At 49.2% G+C, this 13,829-nt stretch overlaps 1 protein-coding gene across 3 annotated transcripts in view; it reads right to left on the reverse strand.

Moving 5' to 3' along the window:
- The window catches only part of KCNAB1 (potassium voltage-gated channel subfamily A regulatory beta subunit 1), a 75,889-nt gene that overhangs the window by 5,072 nt on the left and 56,988 nt on the right, over positions 1 to 13,829 (reverse strand). For all 3 annotated transcript variants that reach the window (XM_075098617.1, XM_075098618.1, XM_075098619.1), the window contains exons 4-11: positions 13,605 to 13,684; positions 12,752 to 12,796; positions 11,502 to 11,546; positions 10,812 to 10,855; positions 7,000 to 7,086; positions 1,902 to 1,987; positions 640 to 760; positions 12 to 106 (exon numbers count right to left, since the gene is read on the reverse strand). In XM_075098617.1, the coding sequence (XP_074954718.1) occupies positions 12 to 106; positions 640 to 760; positions 1,902 to 1,987; positions 7,000 to 7,086; positions 10,812 to 10,855; positions 11,502 to 11,546; positions 12,752 to 12,796; positions 13,605 to 13,684 (603 nt within the window). The remainder of the gene's footprint in view (positions 1 to 11; positions 107 to 639; positions 761 to 1,901; positions 1,988 to 6,999; positions 7,087 to 10,811; positions 10,856 to 11,501; positions 11,547 to 12,751; positions 12,797 to 13,604; positions 13,685 to 13,829) is intronic.

The raw sequence follows: 13,829 nt of genomic DNA on the forward strand, positions 1-13,829 counted from the left end.
CAAAAAAATACCTTTAGGGCAGCCCTTGAGCTTTCAGGGACCCCGTTGCCGTATTTCCCTGAGATGATCCCACAGGCTAGAGGAGACCATGTCATTGCTCCGACCCCTGTAGAGAAAGCACAGAAGGAAACTTTAGGAGACTGGGACAAATCAGCGTTGCATCAAAAAATACTTGATGAATAGACTTTCAGTTAAAAAAATAAAAATTAAAATTGCTGCTTGTTTCTATTGCCACTATCAGTGATGTTCAGTCGGTGTCTTCTGGGAAGATGATGCTGGTGCCTTAAGGAAGACACCAACTAGCTTATTCATCAAAAACCTTATTGCAAGAGCCTCCAGCCTCATCCTGGCTCCTGCTGCAGCAAAGCACCTGAGCTCCTGCTTCTCAGCCCAGGTATCTCCTACACCCATGCTGCCATGAGTCCTCACAGAGTAAGAAGCAGCCATGGCAGTTAGCGTCTATTTCTATCACAGGCACAGTAAGCCAGTTCTTCTTTTAGGTCATTAGATAGATATTTGTCTGTCCCCTTTAGATCCAGGGGAGGAGAGAGCTGTTCCCTTCTAGAGCCCCAGGTCAGCCTGCTCTGTATTTCTTTCTGCAAATGAAATAGCCAAAAGGCACAGCAGTCTCAGTCTTACCTATCTTATGATATAATTCTGGCAGCTGAACCTCCACTTTCTCTCTTTGGAAAAGGTGGTATTCAGCTTGTTCACACACAGGTGGTATCATGTTAAACTGCCTGGCTACGGAGTAGGCTTCCTGGAGAAAAATCAATACAAAAAATACTTCGTTACTTAAAAGCATCTTGCGGGACATAAGCTACCAGCCAACGCTCCTTGTGTGTGCAGGAGCCAACAAACTCAAGTTTTGCTATTCCTTAGCAAGGCCACACACATCCCCGTGAATGCTGCCTGCAGGGGCAGAAGCACAGCCCCATCCCTGCCCGTGCTGCTTCCCTGCTGCCCCTGCCCTCGCCACAGCAGGGCACATACCCTCCTCCTGCCCCCATCAGCCAAAGCTGCTTCAGCGCCAGCGCAGCGACAAGCCAAACAACTTCCCAGCTGGGGTGCTTGGTGCCGACCCTGCTTCGCGTGTTGTGATCCCATTGCAAAAAGCAGGGACCAGCAGGATGCTCCTGGCATCTCTTAGAACCATAGAATAGTTTGGGTTGGAAGGGACCTTTCAAGGTTAGTCCAAACTCCTGCAATGGCCAGGGACATCTTCAGCTAGATCGGGTTGCTCAGAGCCCCATCCAACTTGGTCTTGAATGTTTCCAGGGAAGGGGCATCTACCACCTCTCTGGGCAGCAATAAATCCTTCTAACAAAGCATTAAGGATGAGCCATCAGGACGCTGGTTCCCCCAGGCTGGGGTTTTTCAGGTAAAGCCTGCTATGAGGTCCCTGTGGCTGAGTGGGGATCATTCCCATCTGCACCTCTGGACACGACACGTGCAGAGCAGTGCTGCCCGTGGGAGCTTCTCCCCTGCTTGGGGACTGTTCCCACCACAGCAGCAGCTCCGACGGTCCTGTGGGTCATGGAGCTGCTGCCGGGAGCCATGTCTTAAATGGGGCATCAGTGGCCATGGGCACCAACATCAAACAGGCGCTTTACCAAAAGTCTTAAAGTCAGCCAAATAAAACCAAAATGAAACAAACCCCAGTGAAATGAGCCAAGACACCCAAACCACTAGATCAGTCCATCTACTCGTAATTAACATTGAGGTCATTCTGGAACAGGTTTTAAAATTATTTTAGGTGAAAAGATGCTGGATGGAGTAAAACACAAACATCCCCAGCCCAGACACATTTGAGTTTCAGCTCCCATCATGGCTTTTGGCAGACCCTACAGCCTGGAACCAGAATTACCAATTGTCAACGCTTTCCCCAAAATTGGCTTTACCATGATCTCCATAGCGCTCCAGCGCGACGTTCCCCAGTACATCGCCATGCCTTGATTTATTACATGCGTCATCGCTCGGACAATTTCTAAAGGAGGGAAAAAAGAAGTATGAGAACTGCACAGAGAATTTTTCAGCACCAGATCTTCCTAAAGCCACTTATAAATGCCAAGTACGCTGACAAGCCTGAGCAGCTTTGCATTAAACACTGTCTCTGCTGTGTTCTCTTGCTCAAGCATGGATGAAAAAACATTGACAGTGCAAATGTAAAGAATTTTATCCTGCAGTTGGTTAAAAACTGCTTTTAACTACTGGTTATTACCTATCACTGCCTTATGATAGTATTTATTTTAAAATTTGACACAAGAGGGCAGCACAGGTGAAAAATACACTAAAAAATTTATTTTAAAATTTCTTTACTAAAATCATATATTAGGTCCTGCTTCTTTTTACTAGGAATATTAGGATGCTGGGAATAAAACTGCAAAACCGGATAATTGAACCCTGCTCTGCCAAAGGCTCCACTGCCCGTGGGAGGAGCAGGCAGCGCCTCTGCAAAACCCCGGCGCAGCTCCTTAGCACAGAAGTCCCATGCTCCTCGTTTTCCTGTGGGAAGATGGAAGCTGGCAAGGCTACATACACCAGGACAAGATCTTTAGTTTCCACCTGTCAGACCTCGGCTGAGCAGCCCTGCCTTCTGAGGGGACCTGGGAGAAACCCATCATAAACTTCAGTTTGCAAGAAAAGAAGAAAAAAGTTGTCTATGCCTCGTGGTTGCCTAGGAGGTTACGGAGCCTGGTAGGATACCTTGCTAATGCTGTGAGGAACATAGCCCCTGCTTACAATTTGCAACTTATTTTTAAGCCTGCCTTCGCCCTGGGAGCAGCCTGCTGGGTACACAGCATTGCGGGGCGCCCAGGCAGTGCCCATCGCATCGGTGCTGCAAGAAGAGCTGGGGTCCGAGGGGGGTCCCCAGGGCGGGAGGGTCTGGGGACTGGTGGGGTTAGCAGCCTGGGAGACAGTCCTCAAAGCAAACATGAGAGCATAAATCATTGCCCTGGCTGCAGTAATAAATTAATATTTCTTTATTGAGCTGCAGCACTCCCTGCTCACTGGAGCCGAGCAGCGGCTGCCAGGACGCTGGCACCACACCGGCCGCTAACAGCTCATCATTTAAACAGACAAAAATGGGCTAAACTCACTCCAAGAAGCAGAAGAAAGTAGTACTTAGTTTCCACTTCCAGTGCTGCACAGGGCACCTCGCAGTCAGCAGGAGCTGCTGTATCCCAGCGTGCTCTTCCCTTGGGAAAGCGGCAAGGAACTGATAGTCCACACCTACACCATGAATTTCTGACCCATCAAACCATGGTGAAACAACTGTGGTTGGATGCGGGGCTGCGCGGAGAAGCCCTGTGTGTTTATTACATCCCTTGGCATGTCTGCTGTTACTTGGACAATCACTCCGGGCATCGCTGTCTCAAGATCAAGATGAGCTGCCTTTGATATCATGAGGATTCTTGTCCTATTTACAGAAAGGAAAAAAAGGAGCTTGGCAGAGGGGAGATTACACTGCCAATCTTGACGTTATTGTGAGATTTCTTCTGCAGGCAGCGACAAGCAGCTAAAGATGATGAAGTCTCCATTTATAACCTCAGAGAGCTGTACAAGAGACACTGTGCCTCTTGAGCTGGGCTTCTGCCTTCCCACTGAAAAGGAAGATTTCCTCTTCAGGGAAGTGTTGGCTTGACGAGTTTTTTCCCTGATGAAGAGTAGAGTTCAAATGCCAGATACTGGGGTTTTGGTTTCGGGTTTTTTGGGTTTTTTTTTTCTTCTTCATTTTGGCCAAGCCACACTGTTCTCTATTTCTAAGAATTTTATTCTTGGGCATGTACGCATCCAACAAAATGCCCTGTTGTCAAGCAGCTACCCTACTACCCACAGGCATGCTGTGTGCGATGGGCAGCTGCACAGCAATCCCTCCCTCCTCGGCAGCGCTGGCTTCTCACCGGGTTGAGTTTTCTATTTTTGCCGTGCTACTGTTTAGGAATTCTGATAAGCATTTCATCATATGCCTCTTACACATTTCAGTCCATAGTTGTTTTCATTTCTCCCACATCTACTCCTTTCAAGAAAAACTGAAGTCAACTCAGAAAAAAAAAAAAGTATATTCTTGTTTACCAGAGACTGCTCCCATGGGTATGGCAACGGGATGGTTTGTGAAGAGCACTTGCCTGGACCGCTCAGTCTGCCAGCTGGATGGCAGAAATTACATCGCTTAAGAAGGGGAATTTTTTTTTAAACATAAATGAATGTTTCGAAACCTGGAAAACAGCCTCCAGCCACATAATAATAATAATAATAATTTTGAAGTAGCTTGAAGTTCCCTGATAGGAAACATATCACCTTCCCCACCTGCTTGCCTGGCTGGGGGCTGGCCGTGCAGCGGGTATCTGGTCCCCCGGCACAGTGACAACTGGGGGGGACTCACCAGGGGACCCCAGGGACCCTCTTTCCCCGCAGCCAAAGCTGCCCTGCTCACCTGCTGGAAAAGCCACTTGGGATGAAAAAAAGCATCTGCACAGCTGGGGGATCAGATCTCCATCCCGACTAATGAGGCATGAACTGGAAGAAATTCAGGAGAAGCACAGATCCCTCCCATCACCCATCTCCTGAGGTCCCTGTTCGGGGGGACCATGTGATAGCAGAGCCACCCCGGCACCAGAGGCAGGATCACCCCATGGGTGGCCGACCCCAGCAAGGACAGCCCCTCATCCTGCCTGCCCCGGCAGAGCCGACATGGGGTCGGGGGTGAGAAGGGACACCGCTGCCCTGGCCAGGGACACGCCAGACCTGACTGCAGGGTTACGCAAAGAGCTTTGCATGGGGTGATCATCTCCAGATGTTCCTTGAAGCTGATATTGCATTGCTTTTATGATTAAAAGCTTTTTTAATTTGCTCTGAGACTTTTGAGAAAGGTAAATATGGTCAGATTCTTAGATTAAGCAAGATTTGCCTGCCGCTTTAGGGACCAGACTCACCTACATTAAAGAAATCTCTATTAAACTCTCATCTCTTCTTATTAGATCTCTTTTATCCACGCCTCCTAAGGCAGCCTGAGCTGGGCCGTGACCAGCCTGAGGGAGCGGGAAGCAATTCTGCTCTGGCTAGAGTGGACCAGATGAGTGTTTCTAAATTGCTGACCGTTGCTTGCTGATGCCCACAGACACACACGAGAGCAGACGGATGACCCCGAGTGCTAACAGAGAAACCTCATCTGCCTGCACGCAGCACGTGAAGAAAAAAAAATGAACATTCAAAGTTTATCCTTTGATTTATTCCATTGTACCTTACAGCATACAACCACACTGTTTGCCTGAGCAGGACCCTCACACGCTGGCACGAGTAGCACAAGCAGAGAACGTTTTGAGGTTACCTACAAATTGCTTTCCATCGGAAGCAGCTATTTGCTCATGGGAAAAGCATAGGTGTGTCAGGAGACAGAGCTGGGATTGTATGTCTTGTGGAGGTAGCTGAGCACTTATTGGGCATGCCAGATAGTGCAGAACCGACAGATGGTTCAACAGATGCTCTGGGATAGAAGTGGCTTAGTAGGTGAACCATAAAAAAAGCACGAAGTACATAGAAAGAATCAACGCCACACCATTCATAACAAAAATGTCCCTTTTTTCACCCTGCTCAAAATCTCACTAAGCACCACAGTTTATACCTTATTGCTGAGCTCCAGCACCGCTAGCAGTATCTGTAGCATCTTAGAAGCTGTAAATGCCTGAAATCAGATGTGCTGCTCGGGCATGGGAAATAGATTCTGTGCTGCCTCATTAGATGACAACTGACTGAGCAGCGAGGTCGTTTCTGCCTCCAAGATACAACATGTCATGTTCCTTGACCTCATCGGCTACTACAAAATCTGCACTGGTCTCAAAATCGCAGGCCAGTTCCCTGAATCCGTAGCTGCTGGCACTGGTTGGCTGGGGCAGCAGTCCTGCCATTCACCCACGGTTCATGCCGGGTCACACAGCCCTGCATTTGTTAAGAAAATAGGCATCATGACCGCTGAAAGTCAAGCCAGGAGGTTCGGAGGGGGCTGTCAAGCTCCAGGTTTGTTTGATTTACATGTACTCATCCATGACAGATTCGGCAGCCTGCAAGTCTTTCTTCTTGCTATTTTTTATTTAGCTGTGAAGCTAATCTTCTGCTACAGTGTGAATGGTTGTGTTAACTCTGATGGGAGAAGAGAAGGAATGGGAACTGGTGCCCATTAAATAGGACACTGACCCCGAAACATATTGACGAAGGTTGCTGGGTAACTGGGCTTTATGATCATGTACCACACATGAATATATACTTATCAGCAATGAAGCATAATTAAAGTGCACCGGTATTGTGCCCCACGAGGACGGAGGGATGGGCGGCTGCGGCATCGAGGCTGAGCCCAGCCATGGGCAGAGCATCGCTGCTCTCCATGCTTGGGGGGGTCCCGCTGTGCCACAGGGGCCATGTCCTCACACAGCCCCTCAGCCGAGCCCGCCGAAGACGCTACATCTCAGCTTGTGCTGCTCGTGCACTTGGAGAAATGAACCCTAAGTTTGGCGGTTATTTCTTGTTTCTGACCATGTGTTGGAATGCACCCCTGGTTTTAGCACTGGGAGAAGCACTCGCTATGGGCAGCCCAGGGGACGTGGACAAGGATGGGGATGGCAGTGCTGGCACGCTCCCCTCTCTAGAGCTCACTGCACCAGGGGTAGGGACATACAGGTTTCATTTGACACAAAGACCTGCCTTAAATGCAAACACATATTCACTTTATCTGGAGGAATCAGGAAAAGGAAATAAAGAAACAATGTTAAAGCCATCACAGGGGCATAAAGTAAACTTCAATTTCCTTTCGAGAGATACAAATTCATTTCACTGAACTGTAAATATATAGGGCTCCAGAATGTCACAAATGAGGTATTTCATATTTAAGCTGTGCCACCTGAATATTTTTTTAAAATTGTTTTTAATTTCCTACCACCATCGGTCTAGGCCTGTAAGCCAGGATCAGTCACTTTAAAACCTTTAAATCAAGCTTCCACTAACCTTCCATGGGGGTATTATTGTCTGGCCGGTTTGCGAAGACGACATCCACGTACTCCAGCTGCAGCCTCTGGAGAGAAGCCTTTAGCCCTGGAAACAGCAAAGCAGAGACAAGAACCTGCGTGGTCAGAGAGAGGCAGGAGTGCGGCAATGCAGAGCTGACAGGTACAAAACCACATTAGGAAAAAGAGTGCTCATTATATTTGTATACGTACCTACTATACATACACACAACGGTGTAGCTTATGAGAAGGCTGCTGCATAATGTTGGCCCGTGTCTTTGCAGCCATATTAAGAAAACACCATTTTGGCCACGTGCAGAGTTTCCCCTCTTCCACAAGAATTTGTTTTATTTTTTAATTAGGCTGAAATTTGGATTGGAACAGACACTGGTTACCAAGCGTGTCCATGGCCAGCCTGGCAGCAGGCAGCTGCCAGGGACCAATTTCAGAGCTCCACTTCTGTTCAGAGTTAATTTAATCTAAATCACATCACAGAGCCTTTCTACGCATCCCAGGGCACATCATGTTGGTCCTGTCCCACCTAATGAAGCTCTGCCCCAGAGGGGCCTTCCAGAAACGCAAGCCCGGATGGAAGGATGGCGGCACTCAATTAGAGATGTTATGATGAGCAGATAAAACACCACAGAGGGATTTACCCTCTCTGCAGGGTAAGCAAGCTGTGCCCACCAATGCATTGTGTGGGGCAGGAAGAGTTTTGCAGAGCAAGACAAGGCACATTTTGCAGCTACTGTTCAGGACTGCCCAGGCTTCAACAGCTTCTCCATGAGGACCTGATGGGAAATGGCATCAAAACCTACATATATATATGTATAGCCCACATATATATATATATGTGCATGAGAGAGAGAGAGGAGAGGATTTCTAACACTTATTTTCTATGAATCTTCCCAGGAACAAAATGTTTTTACCAATGTTCATGAAGAATGATCCAAAATAGAGCAGTCGGAAAATGTTCTCTGAATTTTGGGATGAAAAAAGTGGCCACTTTTGCCAAATGTATTTATAGAAAATAGCTAACATTGACCCTAACGTTATTTGCCGTGTTTTCCACAAGGTTATTTCAACTGCTGCCAGTCTTTTTCTATCACTTCACGAAGGAGCGCTACAAGAAATGGCAAACGGATGGGTTTGGACTGCCTGTGATGTGGCTGCAACTTCCTCGAGCACCTCGGGGTCTAGTGGCATCAGCAGCTGGGACACCGCCTCGTGGAGGGGTTATTCAAATGAAAGTTCAATAAAATGTTGCTAAAAAACTTTCTCCAGCATTACCTTAATATAAAAGTCATATCCTAATGTAGCAGAATTCTGTGAATACTAAATAATGAAAACTTTCCAGGGCAATCCCAGGCGTATGAGCTGGCTAGTATGAGCCAAACTGACCATGCTCTGGTGGTGCTCCTTAGCTCTGCAAAATAGTTCCTCTGAGATGGAGGATGACCAGATCTGCACTGAGGGAGGAGGCTGCTCTGCTCACCCAGTTTGCTGATGACCACTTTCATCCCACCTCACCTGCTTGGGACAGTATTTGCCAGGCTGTGGTGGCAGTGACATCCCAGGCGAGGGGTAGATAATGTAAATATAGTAATAATATTTTCCACATAATCTATGTTATAATGTATACAGAACAAATCCTGGCTGTTGAAAGTTGTGACAAATGGGGCATTGCAGATTCTGGTGATAAAATGTGCGAACAGCCAAATGCAAGTTAAAGCCGCCATTTCTGGCAAGACAAACCTAATTTTTTGCAGACGGATGCTACCTCCTGATAAGCAAAGATCAAAGCATACCTCCTGCAGTGTGAACTGTGAACAGGCTGGTCCCCCCGCACCGTCAAACTACTGACACCACGGCACACTAGTAATATAGATGAGCCTGAATTCTTCTTTTCTAATTTGTCTTGGCAGCAAACATTAACTTAACCAACCACCACTGTAAACAATTAGGGTTTATCTCATAAATCAAAGAGGATGCTAATTACCCCAGCATACACAGTGCAATAAGGAGAATCACTTTTCATTGCTGCAGCCGTTGTGGTGTGTTGGTTTACAGAGGGTGCTGCTCCCCTGGGGCTTCGGCCTGGATTACCCAGGCTAGCATTGGCATCATCCAGCAAGGAGCAGCCGCTCCCTGGGGAGCAGCACAGCCCGCTGCCCTGGGCTCCCCCTAGGGCTTAGGCACAAACCATATAATTTCCTAGTAACTCAGAGAACTCATTTTTTGCACAACCTTCCGTGACAGTAGACAGAAGTGGGTCAAACAGCAACAAGAGACAGGCAGTGCGAATCCCTCTGCAGAGATCTGAAGCACAGGTACCAAGCCTGATGCTCCTCTTCTGTCCTGGAGACTTCCCAGTGCCCCGAGGAACCACCCCTCCCACCCCCCCACCAGCTCCCTTCCACGGCTTTATGCAGCTTTTCTCCAAACCTATGCTATTTTTACTCAGGATTTATGTAGAAGACAGACCCAGGCCCCCAAGTCTCTGGCTGCTTTTCTGTGCCTGCGACCCGCTTGTGATCTGCACAGGGTGGGGGGATGTCAGCCCCAGGGTCCTCCTGGGGGGTTTTTGTGGACTGCTCCAGCCCGTCAGGAGCCAGCCCAGGCAGGGACCTCTCCCTGGGACAAGGTCATGGCTGGCACTGCTGATCCTTAATACAACAGAAGTATGACTTTTTAGGGGTGCTGCTCTGTTTGTGTCCACATGTAAAGCCCTGTACAAGTTATAATTATGCCTGTGGTCACTGTGCATGGGTGGCTGACCCGACACCCAACAGCCCTCTGGGAAGAGCCGGATCGGGTGAAACTCACTTGTCCATGTAGAAAAATGTACGTGCTCTCACTCCCTCTCCAACAATAATGTACCCGAAACAACAAAAAAAGCAATCAGAAGGAAGATGAAGAGCGTGAGTTAGACACAGCAAAGACCTGGGTGAATAAATCCTGATGGATGAGTAAGGTTGTACATAAGGCAATGGCATCACTCAGCGGGATGTGGCACTGCATGCAAGGAGCCGGCCGAGGGAACGTACACAAAAACTGAGCACCTGAGAGGAAGCAGCACTGAGAGCAAACCACAGCCATTCCCAGCCGGCTGCTTGGCCGATGGGACCTGGCAGCCCTCCACAGGCTATTTCTGTTGGCTGACATCATGCCCTGCATCCTCATCCGTCCCTGCTCTTGCCAAGGGAGCCCACACGCCCATGGCCACGTCTGCTGACCACGCACTGCCGCCGACCACCCCGGGCCTCCAGGAAAGAGCTGGGGGGTGTCAGCAGGGCAGCTCCAGACCCACTGAGCCTCCCTGCCTCCTGTCGTCTCACAGCAGCTGGGATCGGGGCCATTCTTGAGGACAGTGGTGCAAAGCTGCCAGGAACCCACCTGAGGCAGTGAGCGATGAAACCCTGGTGTGGCAAACCCCACTTGCCGCAGATAAGAGATAAATCTGCAAGCGACACACACAGAGCCGGCCAAGGACAGCACGCTTGCTTTTTATAGCAAAAACCCAAAAGGTTATTGCTGCATAGAGGTGTGCTAGAGAAGGCTTTTTGTGTGCAATGCATTTGCTGACCCTTTTTGAGAAAAGCCAGAATAATCCTTCAGTGCACTGTGGGCCCTTCACAGCCACGCTTGGGAAATGCCCCACACAGGGCTGGTGTGGAAGAGCAGCCAGCGCCAGGGTCAAGCAGAGCTGGCTCATGGGAGAGCACTCGCCCTGGGGTCCAGCTGGTTACACCCCACTGAGCCCATGCCAGGGCACTCAGGCCCAGCCAGACCCCTGCCCCATGCGACACATACCTTCGATGATGTGTTTTCTTGAAAGCCCTCTTTCCGTTTCAGCTCTGCAAAGGAAAAACAGGTAGACTGCTGTCAGAGATCTGAGGTGCTAAGAATCAGGGAGTGCTGATTTTTTATTCTGGTTTAAACACCCCAAAAATGAAGTTACAACTCGTACAACAGAGAGATCCTGAAACTCATTTGGGTTCCCAGTCTCAAAGACAACAGCATCTAGGAAGAGTAATACCACTGTTAATTTAACATGGTAACAGCCCTGCTGTGGATATTGCCTGATTGTAAAGCTACTGTCAGACTTTTCTAAGCGGAGGGATGAGGGTGCCGGCAGGGCAGCAGGGGCTGCTGGGGCCAGGCAGCGCAGGGATGGGGCTGTGCCCCGGCCAACCGCCCAGCACTGAGGCTTCATTGACATCATCTGTGATTTCGGAAGCAAGGCAGCCTTCACTCTGCTGCTTGAGCCTTCCAGAGCCACAGCCCTGCTCGGGGCAGGAGCACACCCGTCACAGCACCCCGGCCTCTGCTGGGGGCTGCTGCCTCTGCCAAGCTCCAACTCCAACTTGGCAAAATGAGGAGAAAGAAAATGAAGGCATCAAACCACCCCTCCAAGGTGCCGTTCATCTCCACCCGGTTGTACGGCTGTAAAAGGGAAAAGCACCAACGGCAAACACCATTACAGGTAACTGTGAGACTTACTTTCCACCCCAGTACAGTTTTGTTGTTATGACCAGACTGGACCTCCTGCAAACAGAACAGAAAAATTATTATTGTTAAAAAAACTTATAAGACAAGTAACCAGGCAGGATGCTGCCCATGGACAAGCAGCAGTACTCTGGCTTCCTGCAGCAGCGGCTGTGCGCGGTTTCACAGCCCTGGGCTCAGAGCAGGTGTTCACACATCACTATAATCCTTTTTACAACTGGCCACTTCTCCTCCCACGCTCAGGTCTGCTGCAGGCAGGGAGTGACCATAGGCTGGTGTCTGGAAACCGAAGCTAATTCAAGTGAAGTGACCAAAAAAGGATATGTTTTTAATTATGGAGTAAGCAATCTCCAGAGCCCTTAACTAAGGGCTGCAGCGCTGTTCCCTCCTGGTATCCAAGTCCAGTGCTTCTCATTATCATGCAGTATTCCCAGAGTTATTAAAACTCCGAGAGTGATACATTCACTGAATTAATCTATGAATTCCCATGTGATATTAAATCAAAGATTTGTCATTTGCAAACTACCTTGCTGCTTAACTGTACATGTATAACACAAAATTTTTTCCAGGTTTTGCTAGACTAATTTTTTTTTCTTTCACCAGAATATTTCTTACTGAATTATCATCCCCCTAGACAGGGGATACTGATTTTGGAGAGAGCACCACTAGGACCCTCTCTTCAACTGAAGGCTGAATATGACACACACAGCAGGTCTTCAAAGATTACGTAAATGCTCTTAAAACTACACAACATATGCTAATGTGCATCATTTAAATTAGGTATCATCTCCTACTATGCTACCCAAGATGAAGGCCCATCACAGCTTTGCATTCCTAATGCACAGTCTTATGTACACAGATAAGGATGCTGACACACAAATAATCTGTCTCAATATACCATGCATGGAAAAGATGATGGATCTGCTCAGAAGTTTTGTTAACTGTGCTGTGCACAGAGGCAATGGTCTCACGCAAGAGTTGGGCAGCTCCGCAGGCTGATGATCACAGCCTCATGAAGTCGGTGCACTCTCAAAAAAACAGGAGAGCACTTTTATCTGGTACTTGAAAGGTCTGACTGCTGCAGTAGCCCTGGCTGGCGACTCTGTGCACGGCCCTTGCAAGCTCCTGCTCCTGGGCCAGAATCACCTAATATGCATAATTTTAAAAAATCAGAAGGATTCTCATATGCCCAAGGGTCCCACTCATCTGCGGGTGGCAGGCAGCGCCGTCCATCAGTACAGTACCTCCAGCCCTTCTTCTTCAGGATGTTCCCCAGGATGACCTCAGCCCTGCGCAGGAGGGAGAGAGCCCCGCGTGAGGGGAGGCAGGAGGATGCTCAGCACCAGGTACACCATCGCAGCTGCCATCTGCCCCGACTCCCCTGGACGATACCACCGGGACAGCAGCCTGCAGAGCTGCTCTCGGCTGTGCAGCTCTCCCCTCCCCTCCCCACGCAATGGTGAGCCAGCACTGGCTGGGATGGGTCCCCTCCATAGGTACAAAGCACCTTGTCCACCCACTCCCGCAGGGACGGACCTGCACTCCCGTGCCTTACATCTGCTTGAACCTGCTCTGGGAAGGCAGAGCCACTTCATCCCCACACCAGGGACATGATGTCCCAGCCTGCCTTTTACACTAAATACAAAGCCATATAAATCAGCCAAAGTCAAATATATTATGGATGGATATATTTTTTTCCCCAATCCCACAGCAACACTAAGAGCATTAGCTCTGCTGCAGCCACAGCAGTTCCCTGCACCAGCAGCTGCGCTTGGGAGCTGTCACTGGCACAGGCCATTCATCACCATTAAGATGCACACTGACTTTCCATTTATTCAGGACATTTTTCCCCCTGTGCCAACAGCAAGTGGCACAAGTGACATGTTTCAGGCTTCAGCTGGGTGCAAGGGGGTTTGGGTTTGATTTGTTTTTTTTAAAAGTGCTCCGAAAATAAAGGTTTTCCTGTTCCCCCTCAGAAAGAAGGGGGATTCCCAAGCACCACCAGAGCCCTATCCATCGTGAGTGACTGTGACACAGGGAGGAGCAGAGGCAGGCAGAGGGGCCCCAGGAAAGTGGAGCAGGATGCTGGGCACTCACTTGCCCGCCGCGTACACCTCAGCCGTGTCGAACAGGTTGACACCACTCTCGTAGGCAATGGTCATCAGCTGCTCAGCCACCTTGGGGAAGCAGAGACAGAGAGGTGAGGGGTAGCAGGCACAATCCTGAGCAGCTAGCAGCTCCTCCCACACCGGGAAAAGACCCCAAAGGCACAGCAAATGGGCTTCAGTGGGGCTGGGAGGGCTGTTAGCATCCCCTGCCCAG

Source organism: Phalacrocorax aristotelis, chromosome 7, assembly GCF_949628215.1.
Source record: "Phalacrocorax aristotelis chromosome 7, bGulAri2.1, whole genome shotgun sequence".
Taxonomy (NCBI): Eukaryota; Metazoa; Chordata; class Aves; order Suliformes; family Phalacrocoracidae; genus Phalacrocorax; species Phalacrocorax aristotelis.